This window comes from Solanum dulcamara, chromosome 12 (assembly GCF_947179165.1).
Source record: "Solanum dulcamara chromosome 12, daSolDulc1.2, whole genome shotgun sequence".
In the NCBI taxonomy this organism is placed as follows: Eukaryota; Viridiplantae; Streptophyta; class Magnoliopsida; order Solanales; family Solanaceae; genus Solanum; species Solanum dulcamara.
In genome coordinates, this window is record NC_077248.1 from 57,689,366 (window position 1) to 57,710,956 (window position 21,591).

At 36.3% G+C, this 21,591-nt stretch overlaps 1 protein-coding gene across 1 annotated transcript; it reads right to left on the reverse strand.

The window, feature by feature from the left end:
• Positions 1-1,836: 1,836 nt before the first annotated feature.
• Positions 1,837-20,558, reverse strand: LOC129875786 (cytochrome P450 72A225-like). The gene is made up of 5 exons (XM_055951026.1): positions 20,307-20,558; positions 19,808-20,040; positions 3,202-3,274; positions 2,842-2,973; positions 1,837-2,296 (listed from the first exon to the last, which is right to left on the reverse strand). Exons 1-5 carry the CDS (start codon positions 20,556-20,558, stop codon positions 1,871-1,873), a joined length of 1,116 nt encoding a protein of 371 aa, XP_055807001.1. The 3' UTR covers positions 1,837-1,870.
• Between the last annotated feature and the right edge of the window lie 1,033 nt (positions 20,559-21,591).

Below are 21,591 nucleotides of genomic sequence, written 5' to 3' on the forward strand. Positions count from 1 at the left end.
GAAGTAAAGCTTCAGATTTAAGGTATGTAAGGCTATTCATAGCATTGGATTGAGTTCGTCCATGCGTCCAATATAAAAATTCATCGTAATTGAGTTATAGTTGAGTTTTACCCTAATTCTTGAATTCTAAATGAGTTAATTCTTCTTCTATTAAATTAGATATATTTATGCATTGAGATTATTATTATTTTACCTCTCATATTATTATAATTATTGTTCGTGGTTACTTTCTCATGAACCCTAATTGATTTGATGTTCATGAATATTTTTACACGTTTTTGAGTAAAGATGTTGGCTATTAATATATTCATTGCCAAAAAAGGTAATTTGAATTAATACTATATATGCATTTTATTGAGTTTTGAACGAGCAAAAGAATTGAGTTTAAATGAATTTTATTCTTTGGATTAAATGATGTTTTGAGCAAGATGTTTTGATGAGATGTAAATTATGTTTTTTTTTGAAGTATAATGATTGATGAGATGAGTTTGATGATTTAAATTAAAGTCCAATGAGACTAAATGATGAGGTTAATGAGCACATATTTTGGGAGTAGTATTGAGCACCGAGTTGGGTAAGAGTTTAATTGACTCAAACCCCAGAACTACGTAGCCAGCATAGGATGGAGGCTATGTCTCTTAAGTCCCAAAAAAGGACTTTGATGATTGGATCCAAGATGGTGATGTCCTTTACCCTGGCAAGGTATTGGATGGATGTGGAAACGACATCTCTTCGTTGTATCATCGCTAGAGATGGTTTCTGAGTACTAGCCACGCCTAGGGTACCCTCTTGGAGCGTGACAGTTATTATTGTTATTATTATTATTGTTATTATTATTATTGTTATTGTTATTATTATTGTTGTTATTGTTGTTGTTATTATTATTATTGTTATTGTTATTATTGTTGTTATTGTTGTTGCTATTCTTATTGTTATTATTGTTGTTATTGTTGTTATTATTGTTGTTGTTATTGTTGTTGTTATTATTATTATTATTATTATTATTTTTATTATTATTATTTTTATTATTATTATTATTATTATTATTATTATTATTATTATTATTATTATTATTATTGTTGTTGTTGTTGTTATTATTATTATTATTATTGTTATTGTTATTATTATTATTATTATTATTATTATTATAATAATAATTATTATTATTATTTACTATCTATCACACACTTTAATACAATTATAATACACTGTGTCGATTTCTTATTAAGCAAGCAAAATATATTTTTAAAATAATTATAATAAATTTATATTACATGCATAATTCACTTTTAATACATAGTACAAATTTATTATAGTATTGCTATGTATTGTTATAAATGGTAATAAATAAAAACATATCGCTAAAATCAGTAATTATTTATTAAAAAACTCTTTTAAATAATTTTTACTTAAGAATATGACAGGTTGGCCCATTTTTGGAGGGTCAAAAAACATCAAGTCCAACCCATCACTACATGGGTTGTGGGTCATGCCAAGCCAACCAACTTTTTTTTTTTACTTTTTTTTAAAAATAATTTTTTGATTTAAATTCTAATTTTAAAATATTAACATAAATATGTATAAGACAATATTATATGTTGTTACTATGCAAATATCTTGGATACAACCAAACAAGAAAATGATCTTTTTGGAGATTAAGTTTCTATGAATCAAAAATGACTTTTGAACAATACCAATCGAACCAAACAGAGATATTAATAACCAAACTTCATAGTTAATGAATAACAATATAACTAGATATATGGAAAAACTAACTTGTGGCTACAAGAAACTCCAATAAGAAAAACATAGTCAGTGCAATCCTGTAAATGGGTCCGAAGGATAAAATTTATGCAAATCTTATCCGTATCTATAGCTTGTTTAGAATTAGTTGAGCACCATATTGAGGTAGAAGAGTGAACACTGAATAAGGAACATGAGCATAAGATGGAGAAACCTCAAAAGAAAATTGTTGTAGAATCATAGCAAGTGCCATTTTAGCCTCCAACATAGCAAAGTTTCTTCCAATGCAATTTCTAGGTCCCCAACTAAATGGAAAATATGCAAATTTCCCTTTTGTTGCTCTGTTGACTCCTTCACTAAACCTCTCTGGATTGAATTCCTTAGCATCTTCACCCCATATTTCTTGGTCATGATGCAACAGTATTGTTGGCAATAGGAGTTGCAGTCCACTTGGTATTGACAAGTTGCCCAATTTGGTTTCTTTGTGTACCTCTCTACCCATCAAAAACTTTGGTGTATATAATCTCAAGACTTCTTGGATAATCATGGTTACCTTTGTTAAAGTAGAAAAACGATCATCTTAGAAAGAGTTTAGCTTCTATGCATAGACAATGTAAAAGAGGTTTACACTATCAAGTCATCTAAAATATTGATATCTTTAAGTAAGTCCATAAAAGTTAAGATTAGTAATTTGGAAAATAAGACATGTTATATTTTCAGAAAGGCTTATAAGGGTAGGCGTCCAACAATATAATGTAAATTATATTTACACAATTAGGCTACTTATAAGGTAAACTTGTATTCGTGTGAGCTGTAAGTTATTGATGCTTGCACCAGAGTATGTTGCCTATATTACACCCCCATTGTGCAGCCCTTCTCATATACTGCGTGAACACAAGATGCTCCGTGAAAAGGGATTCCCTTTATGTTACTAATTGATAACTTGATAAAAAGGGTAAATGAGTCAACCTACTATCAAATATTGAACTATTCTCATAGTGTAAAAATATTGTCAATGTATATATATCTTAAATCCTTATTTAAAAAGAGTAGAAAAGGATAATATGCAAAAACCTTGTAGATAGATCATGAACTTACAACATTGAGTTGATTCAACTTATCATAATCAGGTATGTTGCTGCCAAAGACTTGCAAAACCTCTTCTCTAGCACGAGCTTGCCAATCGAAGTGTTTGCTCAGTAAAATCATTGACCATACAGTAGGCAAATATTTATGTCAAACGTATAACTGCTTATTGATAACCATCTTCAATACCTAAAAGTACTTTTCACTATTTTAAGCATTTGATGCTTATCATCTACTTTCAATCAGCCAACCTAAATGTGACAACCCCCTTCTTAGGGCCCACATATTCAGGTATTGTCTATGCCAGGGTCAGCCAGTTCGCACCTTCATCCCTCTTCACGCTGCAGCGCTATGGGGTATCGAACCCAGAACCTCTGGCTCCTTTACATCCACCTTAAGGGGATCACCTTTCACCAATTGGGCTGCACAGTCAGTGATGCCAGCACTGAGGTTCCACAGTCAGTGATGCCTCCACGGAGAACTAGGGGCTGACCTGCAAGGTCTACTGAGGTACCCCAAGTACCTACAGTTCAGACCACTCCTACTTCTGAGGAAGATTTTCGAGGAGCGATTGTTATGGTCACCCAGTTGGTGGCTGCTCGAAATAGTAGCCAGAGTTCACCAACTCCTAGCTCAAGTTATCAAGAGCCGTCTGCTGCCACGAGGATCAGATATTTTTAGAGAATGAATCCACCGGTCTTCATGGGTTCCAACGTTGATAACGACCCCTAAAATTTCATTGATGAGATGTGGAAAATACTAAAAGCGATGTATGCAAAGAGATTGAGGGGGTTGTATTGGTGTCTTATCAACTCAAGGATGTGGCAAATGTTTGGTATAACTAGTGGGAAGAAAGTAGAGGTGAGGATGCAGAGCCTACTCTTTGGGATGAGTTTGAAAGAGCATTTCTTGATAACTTCTTTCCCCAAGAGCTACGTGAAGCAAAAATTGAGGAGTTTGTGAACCTCAAGCAAGAGAGTATGACTATGAAAGAGTATAGTTTGAAGTTTATTCAATTGTCCAAATATTCCCCAGAAATGATTCCTCATATGAGGTCTAAGATGAGGAAGTTTGTCTCTGGCCTAGGCAAACATGTAAAGAAAGAATGTAAGGCAATGCTAATGATTTCTGACATGGATTTTTCTAGATTGATGGTGTATGCTGTCACGCCCCGAGAGGGTACCCTAGGCGTGGCCGGCTCTCAGAAACCATCTCTGGCTTCCGAGAGAACCACTTGGTCTCATTACTCATTTGTTCATTAGCGGAAGACTTAATAATACTAATGTGGGATTGTCATAATCAAAGGAAAAATATATAATTCTTAGAAGAAGTAGTTTCTAAGGAGAACTACTCCGATTACATCATCAGACTCTGTCTATGAAGCCTCTAATACTCTTAGATGGTGCCAATGACATGTCCATGGCTACCTCAAAAGAAACATCACACTCAACAATAATAAAAGGATAAGGAGTTCCTTCGAATACAAGAAGGACTCACCAAATAGCTGAAAAGAAATGATCTTCAATGATGCGCCTGTTGAGGATCTCTAACACCTGTATCTGCATCATAAAACGATGCACGTCGAATGACGTCAGTACGTGGAATGTACGAGTATGTAAAATGGCAGGAAGGTAAGGACAGATATCAAGAAACTCCTCTCAAGAAAACTCAGCTCAGAACTCAACATCATCTCAACATGAATATGTAATGCAAGTTTCAAATATAATAATAAAAATAATAGTAATAAGAAATGCTTACTCAGTTGGGAGTTTCTCTAACCGACAACCATCACTTATGAGCTAGCGATGATACAACGAAGCGATGTTGTTGCCACATCCATCCAATACCTTGCCAGGGTAAAGGACATCACCATCTTGGATCCATTCATCAAAGTCCTCTTTTTGGGACTTAAGAGGCATAGCCTCCATCCTACACTGGCTACGTAGTTCTGGGGTTTGAGTCAATTAAACTCTTACCCAACTCGGTGCTCAATACTACTCCCAAAATATGTGCTCATATTAAACTCATCATCTAGTCTCATTGGACTTTAATTTAAATCATCAAACTCGTCTCATTTCATGTTCATCAATCATTATACTTCCAAAAACATCATTTACATCTCATCAAAACATCTTGCTCAAAATATCATTTTTCTCAAATTCATTCAAATTCAACTCTTTTACTCTTTCAAAACTCAATAAAATACATATATAGTATTAATTCATATAACTCTCTTTTTATCAATAAAAATAATAAAAAGCCAACATCTTTACTCAAAACATATGTAAAAATATTATTGAACATCAAATCAATTAGAATTCATGGGAAAGTAGCCATGAACAATAATTCCAATAATATGAGAGATAACAATAATAATAATATTAATGCATAAATATATCAAACTCAATAGAAGAAGAATTAATTCATCTAGAATTCAAGATTTGAATAAAACTCAACTATAACTCAATTATAATAAATTTAAATATTGGGCGCATGGACGAACTCAATCCAATGCTATGAAAGCCTTACATACCTTAAATCCGAAGGTTTACTCCGAATTGGAATACTCTTGGATCCCTAGCCTTTTCTCCTCGCCGGAGCGTTTTGTGTACTAACCGGAGTATAAGAATAACCGGAGTAGTATTTTTATACTACTAAAACTAAAACTATATTTGAGAAGAAGTATATAGAGAGAAGAAATGCTTAGGAAAGCTTGATGAATAAAATGAGGAAATAAGGTGGGTATTTATAGGTGGGAAAGAGGGACCTAACAATAAATAAAATAATTATAAAGAAAAATCTGAAAATTTAATGGAATATATTGATGTCATGGATGATGTTAAATGGAGGACAATTTATGTCATGCATGATGTCAAATGCATCTAGATGTTTCAATGGTAGATAAGATGAGTTCTTTTTAACAGAATACTCATTTTCGAAGCTACGTTTGAATAAGATAAATTCCTTATTAGGATTTGGTTTCTTCATAATAATTGTAGATATGGAAGTCTAGTTTCATATCGTTTAAGAATCAACCAATTTGGAGCAACCTACAGTGAGATATGAATTTTCTTCTATCAACACTCAATTCCGTCACAGCACTATATCTTGCAAAGATTAATTTATTTGACCTACTTATACTCCGAATTTGAAGTTATGTTCTTCATGAAAGTTGTAGGTAAGGATGTTGTGATTACACAGAAATTTGAATCACCTAATTTGGACCAACCTATGAAAGGTTATGCGCAAAATACAAAGGCTGTATTATTTTTGTCGAGAATTAAAATACCGACATACAACATTTTAGGGGTTGTTACAATATCTCCCCCTTGGGATCATTCGTCCTCGAATGAAGATGAAAATAGGAGACATAAAGAATGAATATCATCAATACATCAACTCCGATACTCAAATAGTTAATGACTCAAACTCAAGAATAAACATCGACTCAAAGGTAGAAGTAAGGAATATTACCTTGAATATCGTCATCAGAAGGCATAAATAGATGAGGATAGTTAGCCTTCATATCTTCTTCAGCTTCCCATGTAGCCTCTTCAACAAATTGATTTCGCCATAGGACTTTGACAGATGCCACTTCCTTAGTTCTTAATTTGCGAACCTGACGATCAAGAATTTGAACTGGAATCTCTTCATAACTCAAACTCTCTTTCACCCCAATGCTCTCAGCTGGGACAACAAGTGAAGGATCTCCCAAACACTTCTTAAGCATAGAGATGTGAAACACGGGATGAATAGCAGCTAATTCTGGAGGCAACTCTAATTCATAGACTACGTTACCTACCCTCCTCATAATCTGATAAGGACCAATGTAGCGGGGACTAAGCTTCCCTTTCTTTCCAAATCTCATCACACCCTTCATGGGTGAAACTTTCAAGTATACCCAATCGTACACTTCGATCTCTAAATCTCTTCTTCTAACATCAGTGTAGGATTTTTGGCGACTTTGAGCAGTCCTCAACCTCTCTTGTATGGTTTTCACCTTCTCCATAGATTGGTGAACCAAGTCTGGTCCAATTAACTCAGCTTCACCAACTTCAAACCAACCAATTGGTGATATACATCTCCTCCCATACAGAGCTTCATAAGGAGCCATTTGAATACTCGAATGGAAACTATTATTGTATGCAAACTCAATAAGAGGTAAATGATCATCCCAATTACCTTTGAAGTCAATAACACAGGCTCTTAACATATCCTCCAAAGTCTGTATCGTACGCTCTGCCTGGCCATCTGTTTGCGGATGAAAAGCAGTACTAAGGTTCACTCTTGAACCCAAGCCCTTCTAAAATGATTTCCAAAACTGAGCAGTAAATTGAGCTCCCCTATCAGAGATGATAGACAAAGGAACTCCATGCAGTCTAACAATCTCTCTAAGATACAGTTTGGCATAATCCTTTGCAGTGTTCGTAGTCTTAACCGGCAAGAAATGGGCCGATTTGGTCATCCTATCCACAATCACCCAAATAGAGTCATGTTGTTTGCGGGTTCGTGGTAAACCGGTAATGAAGTCCATATTGATCATTTCCCACTTCCATTTCGGTATCTCTATATTCTGAGCCACTCCACAAGGCCTTTGGTGCTCAACTTTAACTTGTTGGCAATTTGGGCACTTGGACACAAACTCTGCTATATCTCTCTTCATTCCACTCCACCAGTATACTTCTCTCAAGTCATGATACATCTTTGTTGAACCTGGATGGATGGAATACTTAGAATTATGGGCTTCTTTCATGATTCTCTCCCTAATACTATCAACACTTGGAACACATAATCTTTCTTGATATCTCAACACTCCATCTCCCCCTTTGGTAAAAGCCATTACCTTCTGCTTGTGAACCTCATCCTTCAGTTGAAGAAGAATAGGGTCCTGATCTTGCTTTTCTTTCACCTCTGCAACTAGAGATGATTCGGCTCCATTTCGTACTATTGTACCACCCTAACTAGAGTCAATAAGTTGAACTCCCAAACGCGCAAGTCTATGCACTTCCTTTGCCAACTCCTTCTTTTCCTCTTCCACATGAGTTGTACTTCCCATAGATAACCTGCTAAGAGCATCAGCAACTACATTTGCTTTACCTGGGTGGTAGAGAATGCTCATGTCATAATCCTTGAGCAACTCTAGCCATCTCCTTTGCCTCAAATTTAGCTCCTTCTGGCTGAATACATACTGTAAGCTCTTATGGTCTGTGAACACATCCACATGTACACCATAAAGATAGTGATGCCAAATCTTAAGAGCAAATACCACAGCTGCCAACTCAAGGTCATGAGTGGGGTAGTTCCTCTCATGAGTCTTAAGCTGCCTGGAGGCATAGGCAATGACCTTACCTTTCTGCATCAATACACATCCCAACCCAACTCTTGAAGCATCACAATAGATTACAAAACCATCCATTCCTTCGGGTAGGGATAGTACTAGAGCAGTAGTCAATCTAGCTTTCAACTCTTAAAAACTTTTCTCACAAGCATCAGACCATTGAAACTTAGCCTTTTTCTGAGTCAGCTTAGTCAATGGTGAGGATATGGATGAAAATCCCTCAACAAACCTCCTGTAGTAACCAGCCAAACCTAAGAAACTCCTTATATCGGTTGGAGAGGTGGGTCGGGGCCAGTTCTTAACTGCCTCAATCTTTTGAGTATCAACTTGGATTCCATCCCCAGATATAATATGACCTAGGAATGCTACAGACTCAAGCCAAAACTCACACTTTGAAAACTTAGCATACAACTCCTTCTCCTTAAGAGTTTGAAGGACAATCCTAAGGTGATTAGCATGCTCACTCTTACTTCTAGAGTAGACCAAAATATCATCGATGAAGACAATTACAAACGTATCTAGGTATGGCTTGAATACTCGGTTCATGAGGTCCATAAAAGCTGCTGGAGCATTTGTCAATCCAAAGGACATAACAAGAAACTCAAAATGACCATAACGGGTTCGAAAAGCCGTCTTCGGGATGTCACATTCTCTCACTTTCAACTGGTGATAGCCTGATCTGAGGTCTATCTTAGAGAAACATGTGGCACCCTGAAGTTGGTCAAATAAATCATCTATTCTGGGGAGAGGGTACTTGTTTTTAATGGTGACCTTGTTTAGTTGTCGGTAATCAATGCACATTCTAAGGGACCCATCTTTTTTTCGCACGAATAGGACAGGAGCGCCCCAGGGTGAGACACTTGGCCTAATAAACCCATTATCTAGGAGGTCTTTCAGTTGTTCTTTCAACTCTTTCAACTCAGCAGGAGCCATCCTATAAGGAGGAATAGAGATAGGTTGTGTATCAGGAAGGATATCAATACCAAAGTTTATCTCTCTATCAGGTGGAATTCCGGGTAGATCCTCAGGAAAGACTTTAGGAAACTCATTCACAATGGGAACAGACTCAAGAGATGGAGTCTGATCATTAATATTTTTGACTCGAACTATATGATATATACATCCCTTAGAGATTAATTTTCTGGCCTTAAGGTAGGAAATAAATTTACCCCTAGGCACTACAGAATTCCCCTTCCACTCTAAGATAGGCTCGTTTGGAAATTGAAACTTGACAATTCGGGTCCTACAATCAATCGAAGCATAATAAGAATAAAGCCAGTCCATACCAAGAATCACATCAAAATCAACCATGTCCAACTCAACTAAGTCAGCCATGGTATCCCTATGATAGATTGACACAGTACAATTTCTATAGAGCCTCTCAGCTAAGATAGAATCATCAACAGGAGTAGATACACTGAAAGGCTCAAGAAGACACTCAGGAAGGATCTCAAATTTACTAGCCAAGTAAGGAGTCACAAAAGATAATGTAGCACCTGGATCAAGTAATGCATACACATCAAAAGAAAGGACTCAAAGCATACCAGTAACAACATCGGGTGCGTTTTCTTGGTCTTGGCGACTACCCATAGCATACAGGCAGTTGGTTCCCCCACCTGCACTTGAAGCTGCACCTCTATGATTACCTCTATTCTGTGGAGCTGCAGAAGAAAACTGAGCTCTACTACTTCCATCTCCCTGCCTTTTTGAAGGACACTCATTCTGGAAGTGACCTATCTTTCCACATCCGTAGCAAGCATTGGTGCCCACACGACACTCTCCCAAATGGAGCCTTCCACATCTAGCACACGGTGGTTTCCCTCTAGAACCTTGAGCCATACTTAATTGGGACTGAGAACCTTGAGATCGGAAGTTTTGGTGACTTAGAGATCTTTGATCATACCTGGTATTAGGTGTAAAAGTACTTGTTGGGGAAGGTGCATAATTGGAAGACCTTTTCTGAAAGAAAGACTTGTTACCCTTCCCTTGCTTCTGCTCATTCTCATGCCCAGCAGACTTAGCCTTCTTACTTAGGTGTTCTTCTCGGTCCTTTTTCTTATCATCCTCAACCTGCTGAGCATATACCATCAATCTAGAAAAATCCATGTCAGAAATCATTAGCATTGCCTTACATTCTTTCTTTACATGTTTGCCTAGGCCAGAGACAAACTTCCTCATCTTAGACCTCATATGGGGAATCATTTCTGGAGCATATTTGGACAATTGAATAAACTTCAAACTATATTCTTTCACAGTCATACTCTCTTGCTTGAGGTTCACAAACTCCTCAATTTTTGCTTCACGTAGCTCTTGGGGAAAAAAGTTATCAAGAAATGCTCTTTCAAACTCATCCCAAAGAGCAGGCTCTGCATCTTCACCTCTACTTTCTTCCCACTGGTTATACCAGACATTTGCGACATCCTTGAGTTGATAAGACACCAACTCAACACCCTCAATCTCTGTAGCATGCATCGCTTTTAGTATCTTCCACATCTCATCAATGAAATTTTGGGGGTCTTCATCAACGTTAGAACCCGTGAAGACCGGTGGATTCATTCTCAGAAAATCTCTGATCCTCGTGGCAGCAGACGGCTCTTGATAACTAGAGCTAGGAGTTGGTTAACTCTGGCTACTATTTCGAGCAGCCACCAACTGGGTGAGCATAGCAATCGCTCCTCGAAAATCATCCTCAGAAGTAGGAGTGGTCTGAACAGTAGGTACTTGGGGTACCTCAGTAGACCTTGCAGGTCGGCCCCTAGTTCTCCGTGGAGGCATCACTGACTGTGGAACCTCAGTGCTGAGAGCGTTCCTTTGACTAGCTGAACGTTTAGGAGGCATGTCTGAAACGTGTAAACGCACGAATTAGAAAGAAAGCTTTTATAGAGTTAAACTCTATCGCACGAACTCAGATTATGAAAGAAGTGAAATAATTCCTAATGTCCTATAGCTTCCTGATTATAAGTGTGGTGCACGACACACCTATAAACAAGACTCTACTAGACACGGCTTAATAGACACCCTAGGACTCTTGAACTCTGTGCTCTGATACCAAGTTTGTCACGCCCCGAGAGGGTACCCTAGGCGTGGCCGGCACTCAGAAACCATCTCTGGCTTCGAGAGAACCACTTGGTCTCATTACTCATTTGTTCATCAGCGGAAGACTTAATAATACTAATGTGGGATTGTCATAATCAAAGGAAAAATATATAATTCTTAGAAGAAGTAGTTTCTAAGGAGAACTACTCCGATTACATCATCAGACTCTGTCTATGAAGCCTCTAATACTCTTAGATGTTGCCAATGACATGTCCATGGCTACCTCAAAAGAAACATCATACTCAACAATAATAAAAGGATAAGGAGTTCCTTCGAATACAAGAAGGACTCACCAAATAGCTGAAAAGAAATGATCTTCAACGATGCGCCTGTTGAGGATCTCAAACACCTGTATCTGCATCATAAAACGATGCACGTCGAATGACGTCAGTACGTGGAATGTACGAGTATGTAAAATGGCAGGAAGGTAAGGACAGATATCAAGAAACTCCTCTCAAGAAAACTCAGCTCAGAACTTAACATCATCTCAACATGAATATGTAATGCAAGTTTAAAATATAATAATAAAAATAATAGTAATAAGCAATGCTTACTCAGTTGGGAGTTTCTCTAACCGACAACCATCACTTATGAGCTAGCGATGATACAACGAAGCGATGTCGTTGCCACATCCATCCAATACCTTGCCAGGGTAAAGGACATCACCATCTTGGATCCATTCATCAAAGTCCTCTTTTTGGGACTTAAGAGGCATAGCCTCCATCCTACGCTGGCTACGTAGTTCTGGGGTTTGAGTCAATTAAACTCTTACCCAACTCGGTGCTCAATACTACTCCCAAAATATGTGCTCATATTAAACTCATCATCTAGTCTCATTGGACTTTAATTTAAATCATCAAACTCATCTCATTTCATGTTCATCAATCATTATACTTCCAAAAACATCATTTACATCTCATCAAAACATCTTGCTCAAAATATCATTTTTTTCAAATTCATTCAAATTCAACTCTTTTACTCTTTCAAAACTCAATAAAATACATATATAGTATTAATTAATATAACTCTCTTTTTATCAATAAAAATAATAAAAAGCCAACATCTTTACTCAAAACATATGTAAAAATATTATTGAACATCAAATCAATTAGAATTCATGGGAAAGTAGCCATGAACAATAATTCCAATAATATGAGAGATAACAATAATAATAATATTAATGCATAAATATATCAAACTCAATAGAAGAAGAATTAATTCATCTAGAATTCAAGATTTGAATAAAACTCAACTATAACTCAATTATAATAAATTTAAATATTGGGCGCATGGACGAACTCAATTCAATGCTATGAAAGCCTTAAATACCTTAAATCCGAAGGTTTACTCCGAATTGGAATACTCTTGGATCCCTAGCCTTTTCTCCTCGCCGGAGCGTTTTGTGTACTAACCGGAGTATAAGAATAACCGGAGTAGTAATTTTATATTACTAAAACTAAAACTATATTTGAGAAGAAGTATATAGAGAGAAGAAATGCTTAGGAAAGCTTGATGAATAAAATGAGGAAATGAGGTGGGTATTTATAGGTGGGAAAGAGGGACCTAACAATAAATAAAATAATTATAAAGAAAAATCTGAAAATTTAATGGAATATATTGATGTCATGGATGATGTTAAATGGAGGACAATTTATGTCATGCATGATGTCAAATGCATCTAGATGTTTCCATGGTAGGTAAGATGAGTTCTTTTTAACAGAATACTCATTTTCGAAGCTACGTTTGAATAAGATAAATTCCTTATTAGGATTTGGTTTCTTCATAAGAATTGTAGATATGGAAGTCTAGTTTCATATAGTTCAAGAATCAACCAATTTGGAGAAACCTACAGTGAGATATGAATTTTCTTCTATCAACACTCAATTCCGTCACAGCACTATATCTTGCAAAGATTAATTTATTTGACCTACTTATACTCCGAATTTGAAGTTATGTTCTTCATGAAAGTTGTAGGTAAGGATGTTGTGATTACCCAGAAATTTGAATCACCTAATTTGGACCAACTTATGAAAAGTTATGCCCAAAATACAAAGGCTGTATTATTTTTGTCGAGAATTGAAATACCGACATACAACATTTTAGGGGTTGTTACATATGCTCAGCAGGTTGAGGATGACAAGAAAAAAGACCGAGAGGAACACCTAAGCAAGAAGGCTAAGTCTGCTGGGCATGAGAATGAGTAGAAGCAAAGGAAGGGTAACAAGTCTTTCTTTCAGAAAAGGTCTTCCAATTATGCACCTTCCCCAAGAAATGCTTTTACACCTAATACCAGGTATGATCAGAGATCGCTAAGTCACCAAAACTTTCAATCTCAAGGTTCTTAGTCCCAATTAAGTATGGCTCAAGGTTCTAGAGGAAAACCACCATGTGCTAGATGTGGGAGGCTCCATTTAGGAGAGTGTCGTATGGGAACCAATGCTTTCTACGGATGTGGAAAGATAGGTCACTTCCAGAATGAGTGTCCTTCAAAGAGGCAGGGAGATGGAAGTAGTAGAGCTCAGTTTTCTTCTGCAGCTCCACAGAATAGAGGTAATCATAGAGGTACAACTTCAAGTGTAGGTTGGGGAACCAACCGTCTGTATGCTATGGGTAGTCGCCAAGACCAAGAAAATGCACCCGATGTTGTTACTGGTATGCTCTGAGTCCTTTCTTTTGATGTGTATGCATTACTTGATCCGGGTGCTACATTATCTTTTGTGACTCCTTACTTGACTAGTAAATTTGAGATCCTTCCTTAGTGTCTTCTTAAGCCTTTCAGCGTATCTACTCCTATTGGTGAGTCTATCTTAGCTGAGAGGGTCTATAGAAATTGTACTGTATCAATCTATCATAGGGATACCATGGCTGACTTAGTTGAGTTGGACATGGTTGATTTTGATGTGATTCTTGGCATGGACTGGCTTTATTCTTGTTATGCTTCTGTTGATTGTAGGACCCGAATTGTCAAGTTTCAATTTCCAAATAAGCCTATCTTAGAGTGGAAGGGGAATTCTATAGTGCCTAGGGGTAAATTTATTTCCTACCTTAAGGCCAGAAAATTAATCTCTAAGGGATGTATATATCATATAGTCCGAGTCAAAAATATTAATGATCAGACTCCATCTCTTGAGTTAGTTCCCATTGTGAATGAGTTTCCTGAAGTCTTTTTTGAAGATTTACCCGGAATCCCTCTTGATAGAGAGATAGACTTTGGTATTGATGTCCTTCCTTGTACACAACCTATCTCCATTCCTCCTTATAGGATGTCTCCTGCTGAGTTAAAAGAGTTGAAAGAACAACTGAAAGACCTCCTAGATAAGGGATTTATTAGGCCAAGTGTCTCACCTTGGGGCGCTCCTATCTTATTCATTCGAAAGAAAGATGGGTCTCTTAGAATGTGCATTGATTACCGATAACTAAACAAGGTCACCATTAAAAACAAGTACCCTCTTCCCAGAATAGATGATTTATTTGACCAACTTCAGGGTGCCACATGCTTCTCTAAGATAGACCTCAGATCAGGCTATCACCAGTTGAAAGTGAGAGAACGTGACATCTCGAAGACGGCTTTTCGAACCCACTATGGTCATTTTGAGTTTCTTATTATGTCCTTTGGATTGATAAATGCTCCAGCAGCTTTTATGGACCTCATGAACCGAGTATTCAAGCCATACCTAGATATGTTTGTAATTGTCTTCATCGATGATATTTTGGTCTACTCTAGAAGTAAGAGTGAGCATACTAATCACCTTAGGATTGTCCTTCAAACTCTTAAGGAGGAGGAGTTGTATGCTAAGTTTTCAAAGTGTGAGTTTTGTCTTGAGTCTACAACATTCCTAGGTCATATTATATCTAGGGATGGAATCCAAGATAATACTCAAAAGATTGAGGCAGTTAAGAACTGGCCCCGACCCACCTCTCTAACCAACATAAGGAGTTTCTTAGGTTTGGCTGGTTTCTATAGGAGGTTTGTTGAGGGATTTTCATCCATATCCTCACCATTGACTAAGCTAACTCAAAAGAAGGCTAAGTTTCAATGGTCTGATGCTTGTGAGAAAAGTTTTCAAGAGTTGAAAGCTAGATTGACTACTGCTCTAGTACTATCCCTACCCGAAGGAACAAATAGTTTTGTAATCTATTGTGATGCTTCAAGAGTTGGGTTGGAATGTGTATTGATGCAGAGAGGAAAGGTCATTGCCTATGCCTCCAGGCAGTTTAAGACTCATGAGAGGAACTACCCCACTCATGACCTTAAGTTGGCAGCTGTGGTATTTGCTCTTAAGATCTGGCGTCACTATCTTTATGGTGTACATGTGGATGTGTTCATAGACCATAAGAGCTTACAGTATGTATTCAGCCAGAAGGAGCTGAATTTGAGGCAAAAGGAGATGGCTAGAGTTGCTCAAGGATTATGATATGAGCATTCTCTACTACCTAGGTAAAGTAAATGTAGTTGCTAATGCTCTTAGTAGGTTATCTATTGGGAGTACAACCCATGTGGAAGAGGAAAAGAAGGAGTTGGCAAAGGAAGTGCATAGACTTGCACGTTTGGGAGTTCAACTTATTGACTCTAGTGAGGGTGGTGCAATAGTACGAAATGGAGCTGAATCATCTCTGGTTTCAGAGGTGAAAGAAAAGAAAAATCAGGATTCCATTCTTCTTCAACTGAAGGATGAGGTTCAAAAGCAGAAGGTAATGGCTTTTACCAAACGGGGAGATGGAGTGTTGAGATATCAAGAAAGATTATGTGTTCCAAGTGTTGATGGTATTCGGGAGAGAATCATGAAAGAAGCCCATAATTCTAAGTATTCCATCCATCCAGGTTCAACAAAGATGTATCATGACTTAAGAGAAGTGTACTGGTGGAGTGGAATGAAGAGAGATATAGCAGAGTTTGTGTCCAAGTGCCCAAATTGCCAACAAGTTAAAGTTGAACACCAAAGGCCTTGTAGAGTGGCTCAGAATATAGAGATCCCGGAATGGTAGTGGAAAATGATCAATATGGAATTCATTACCGGTTTACCATGAACCCGCAAACAACATGACTCTATTTGGGTGATTGTGCATAGGATGACTAAATCGGCCCATTTCTTGCCGGTTAAGACTACGAACACTGCAGAGGATTATGCCAAACTGTATCTTAGAGAGATTGTTAGACTGCATGGAGTTCCTTTGTCTATCATCTCTGATAGGGGAGCTCAATTTACTGCTCAGTTTTGGAAGTCATTTCAGAAGGGCTTGGGTTCAAGAGTGAACCTTAGTACTACTTTTCATCCACAAACAGATGGCCAGGCAGAGCGTACGATACAGACTTTGGAGGATATGTTAAGAGCCTGTGTCATTGACTTCAAAGGTAATTGGGATGATCATTTACCTCTTATTGAGTTTGCATACAATAATAGTTTCCATTCGAGTATTCAAATGGCTCCTTATGAAGCTCTGTATGGGAGGAGATGTAGATCACCAATTGGTTGGTTTGAAGTTGGTGAAGCTGAGTTGATTGGACCAGACTTGGTTCACCAAGCTATGAAGAAGGTGAAAACCATACAACAGAGGTTGAGGACTGCTCAAAGTTGCCAGAAATCCTACACTGATGTTAGAAGAAGACATTTGGAGTTCGAAGAGTACGATTGGGTATACTTGAAAGTTTCACCCATGAAGGGTGTGATGAGATTTGGAAAGAAAGGGAAGCTTAGTCTCCGCTACATTGGTCCTTATCAAATTATGAGGAGGGTAGGTAACGTAGCCTATGAATTGGAGTTGCCTCCAGAATTAGCTGCTATTCATCCCGTGTTTCACATCTCTATGCTTAAGAAGTGTTTGGGAGATCCTTCACTTGTTATCCCAACTGAGAGCATTAGGGTGAAAGAAAGTTTGAGTTATGAAGAGATTCCAGTTCAAATTCTTGATCGTCAGGTTCGCAAATTAAGAACTAAGGAAGTGGCATCTGTCAAAGTCCTATGGAGAAATCAATTTGTTGAAGAGGCTACATGGTAGGCTGAAGAAGATATGAAGGCTAACTATCCTCATCTATTTGTGCCTTCTGATAACGATATTCAAGGTAATATTCCTTATTTCTACCTTTGAATCGATGTTTATTCTTGAGTTTGAGTCATTGACCATTTGAGTATTAGAGTTTTTGAGAAATTGATGTATTGATGATATTTATTCTTTATGTCTCCTATTTTCATCTTCATTCAAGGACGAATGATCGTAAGGGTGAGATATTGTAACAACTCCTAAAATATTGTATGTTGGTATTTTAATTCTCGACGAAAATAATACAGCCTCTGTATTTTGGGCATAACTTTTCATAGGTTGGTCCAAATTAGGTTATTCAAATTTCTGGGCAACCACAACATCCTTACCTACAACTTTCATAAGAACATATCTTACGATTCGGAGTATAAGTAGGTCAAATAAATTAATCTTTGTAAGATATAGTACTGTGACGGAATGGAGTATTTATAGAAGAAAATTCATATCTCACTGTAGGATGCTCCAAATAGGTTGATTCTTGAACTATATGAAACTAGACTTCCATATCTACAATTCTTATGAAGAAACCAAATCCTAATAAGGAATTTATCTTAGTCAAACGCAGCTTCGAAAAAGAGTATTCTGTTAAAAAGAACCCATCTTACCTACCATGGAAACATCTAGATACATTTGACATCATGCATGACATAAATTGTCCTCCATTTAACATCATCCATGACATCAATATATTCCATTAAATTTTCAAATTTTTTTTATAATTATTTTATTTATTGTTAGGTCCCTCTTTCCCACCTATAAATACCCACCTTATTTCCTCATTTTATTCATCAATCTTTCTTAAGCATTTCTTCTCTCTATATACTTCTTCTCAAATATCGTTTTAGTTTTAGTAGTATAAAAATACTACTCCGGTTATTCTTATACTCCGGGTAGTACACAAAATGCTCCGGCGAGAAGAAAAGGCTAGGGGTCCAAGTGTGTTCCAATTCGGAGTAAACCTTCCGATTTAAGGTATTTAAGGCTTTCATAGCATTGGATTGAGTTCGTCCATGCGCCCAATATTTAAATTTATTATAATTGAGTTATAGTTGAGTTTTATCCAAATCTTGAATTCTAAATAAATTAATTCTTCTTCTATTGAGTTTAATATATTTATGCATTAATATTATTATTATTGTTATCTCTCATATTATTGGAATTATTGTTCATGGCTACTTTCCCATGAATCCTAATTGATTTGATGTTCATGAATATTTTTATACATGTTTTGAGTAAAGATGTTGGTTTTTTTTTTATTATTTTCATTGATAAAAGAAAGTTATATGAATTAATACTATATATGTATTTTATTGAGTTTTGAAAGAGCAAAAGAGTTGAGTTTGAATGAATTTGAGCAAGATGTTTTGATAAGATGTAAATGATGTTTTTGGAAGTATAATGATTAATGAACATGAAATGAGATGAATTTGATGATTTAAATTAAAGTCCAATGAGACTAGATGATGAGTTTAATATGAGCACATATTTTGGGAGTAGTATTGAGCACCGAGTTAGATAAGAGTTTAATTGACTCAAACCCCAGAACTACGTAGCCAGCGTAGGATGGAGGCTATGCCTCTTAAGTCCCAAAAAGAGGACTTTGATGAGTGGATCCAAGATGGTGATGTCCTTTACCCTGGTAAGGTATTGGATGGATGTGGCAATGACATTGCTTCATTGTATCATCGCTAGCTCATAAGTGATGGTTGTCGGTTAGAGAAACTCCCAACTGAGTAAGCATTGCTTATTACTATTATTTTTATTATATTTTAAACTTGCATTACGTGTTCATGTTAAGATGATGTTTAGTTCTGAGCTGAGTTTTATTGAGAGGAGTTTCTTAATATCTGTCCTTACCTTCCTGCCATTTTACATACTCGTACATTCCACGTACTGACGTCATTCGACCTGCATCATTTTATGATGCAGATACAGGTGTTAGAGATCCTCAACAGGCGCATCGTTGCAGATCATTTCTTTTCGGCTATTTGGTGAGTCCGTCTTGTATTCGAAGGAACTCCTTATCCTTTTATTATTGTTGAGTGTGATGTTTCTTTTGAGGTAGCCATGGACATGTCATTGGCACCATCTAAGAGTATTACAGGCTTCATAGACAGAGTCTGATGATGTAATCGGAGTAGTTCTCCTTAGAAACTACTTCTTATAAGAATTATCTATTTTTCCTTTGATTATGACAAGCCCACATTAGTATTCTTAAGTCTTCCGATGATGAATAAATAAGAAATGAGACCAAGTGGTTCTTTCGGAAGCCAGAAATGGTTTCTGAGTGCCAGCCACGCCTAGGGTACCCTCTCGGGGCGTGACACTAAACGACCTCCTACTATAATAAGTTAAACTACACTAATGTACGTAATAAAATCTTTACATTGTCAATTTATAAAACTTAAATCTTTATGAAAATAGCATCCAATCACAAAAAGAACTTCTCACAAAGTTTTGATGTATTAAACAATACGTGGTGTTTAAAATATGAAGGTAACTTACCTAATGTAACTTGCCTCTGTCTCTTTTACAATAATTTTGGCTAGTTCTTGTTGAAGTTTGTGTATCTTTCTACCTTCTTCATAGCTACTTCCAAAAGCAGTTCTTGAGATGGCATCACTTGTCAAAGTTTGAAGATATGGCCACACATCTACCTCTGATATTTCCGTCGAGACAATTTTCTCCCATTTGGTCAACATCTCACAAGTAGTCAAATGAAATGAAGGTACCATATGCTGTATATTTTACATTGCATTAGAAACAAATTAACAATCACAATACTAGACATGGCATATACTTATATATGCTGCCCAGTATAAAGAACTTTTACACTATCAGTGAACATGTTGAACATAATAGGTTACATATCTTATTTTACAGGTTACTAATCTCACTCATTATGAACAGTTATCTGCGGTTATCTTTTGGATAATCCGATAGTGTAAAAGATATTGAAAATAACCCATAATCTAAACAGTAATCGTACGGAAATATATCAAACCTTCAACTTGTCAAGATGAAAAGTAGGATTGATGATTCTTCTATGTTTAGCCCATTTATCTGCTTCATAGCTCAAGATTCCTTTGGCTAGCAGCTTCGTGAGTGCTGGGGGAGGTTTCTGGAAAATATTACTCTTCGACAAGATCTCCCTTATAAGTTCTGGGTCCATGATGAGCATTGCTGGATTTGGTCCCAACCATATAAAAGAATTCTTACCTACAAGTAAGTAATATCTCATTAGTGGGAAAAACATCGAAGCCGACTTCTAAATATCTTACACAAAGTCAAGTCGACATGTTGGTTCTGTATAGATCTAACAACAAAGAAATAAACATGTCTCATCTCTAACAATTTAAGCGTTTTATTAGTTAACATAATTTTATAAGTTACCAGAGAAAGTGGACGTTTTGTATTTAAGTTTCATTATCATCTATGTATGAAATATTTTCATTTATTTGATTAATAAGAAATATCTTGTCAACACGCGTAGTTGTGGAGATACATGCTCCAAAAGGGGTTCAATTGAATCGCCTTTCTTGGAGAATGAATTTTTTAAAAATGGGGTAAAAGCAATTTCTCTTTTTCAATATATATTGTAAATTGTTGAATTCTAACATAAGGTAAATTTAGCATATCAACAAAGTCGGATTTTGGTTATCACATATGTTTATTTGTGCTTCAATCATCGCATTATTTTATTGTCATTAATGTTCTTTCCTCTATAAGTTGTACTGTTCTCCATCTCACATTATTTAATTTTTGTTACTGTTCTCATTTCTGTATTTCTTTTTTCAAACTGCTTAGAAATATTTTATTTTAAGTTGAGCGTCTATCAGAAATAGGTGTGTATCTGTACCAGATAGGAATAAGGTCTGCGTACACTTTACTCTACTTATGAAATTACACTTCAGACTTTGTATATATGTTCTGTTTTTATGTATTAAGGTTGAAAAGTAAAATGAATATTCAGGTTAATACGTGCGCTCTATTGTGATATAATATTCATAATACATTTCACAACAATTTATGACTCATTGAACCTGTTTACACTATCGCTGGTCTCGGATTAAGTTTCCTTATATATATATATATATATATATATATAGAATTTATTAAACTCAACTTCTATGGTAGAGTTAATTATAATAATTTTTTATTTTCAATAAATAGTACCAAATGTTAATAAAATGAATAAATTATTGATTCATTCAAATTTAAATTTTAACTCTGTCCCTAATTATCTATCTAACTAGAATGATGAGCAGAATTAAGACAAATCAAGAAAG

Excerpts from the sequence above, each read along its gene's own strand:
- LOC129875786 (XM_055951026.1), bottom strand. The coding sequence starts at position 20,558 with ATGTTTTTCCCACTAATGAGATATTACTTACTTGTAGGTAAGAATTCT. Across the intron at positions 3,275-19,807 it reads ACAGAGGCAAGTTACATTAG|TGCTGGCATCACTGACTGTG; the intron begins GTAAGTTACCTT and ends GTGGAACCTCAG. Across the intron at positions 2,297-2,841 it reads AGTTGAATCAACTCAATGTT|GTAACCATGATTATCCAAGA; the intron begins GTAAGTTCATGA and ends ACTTTAACAAAG.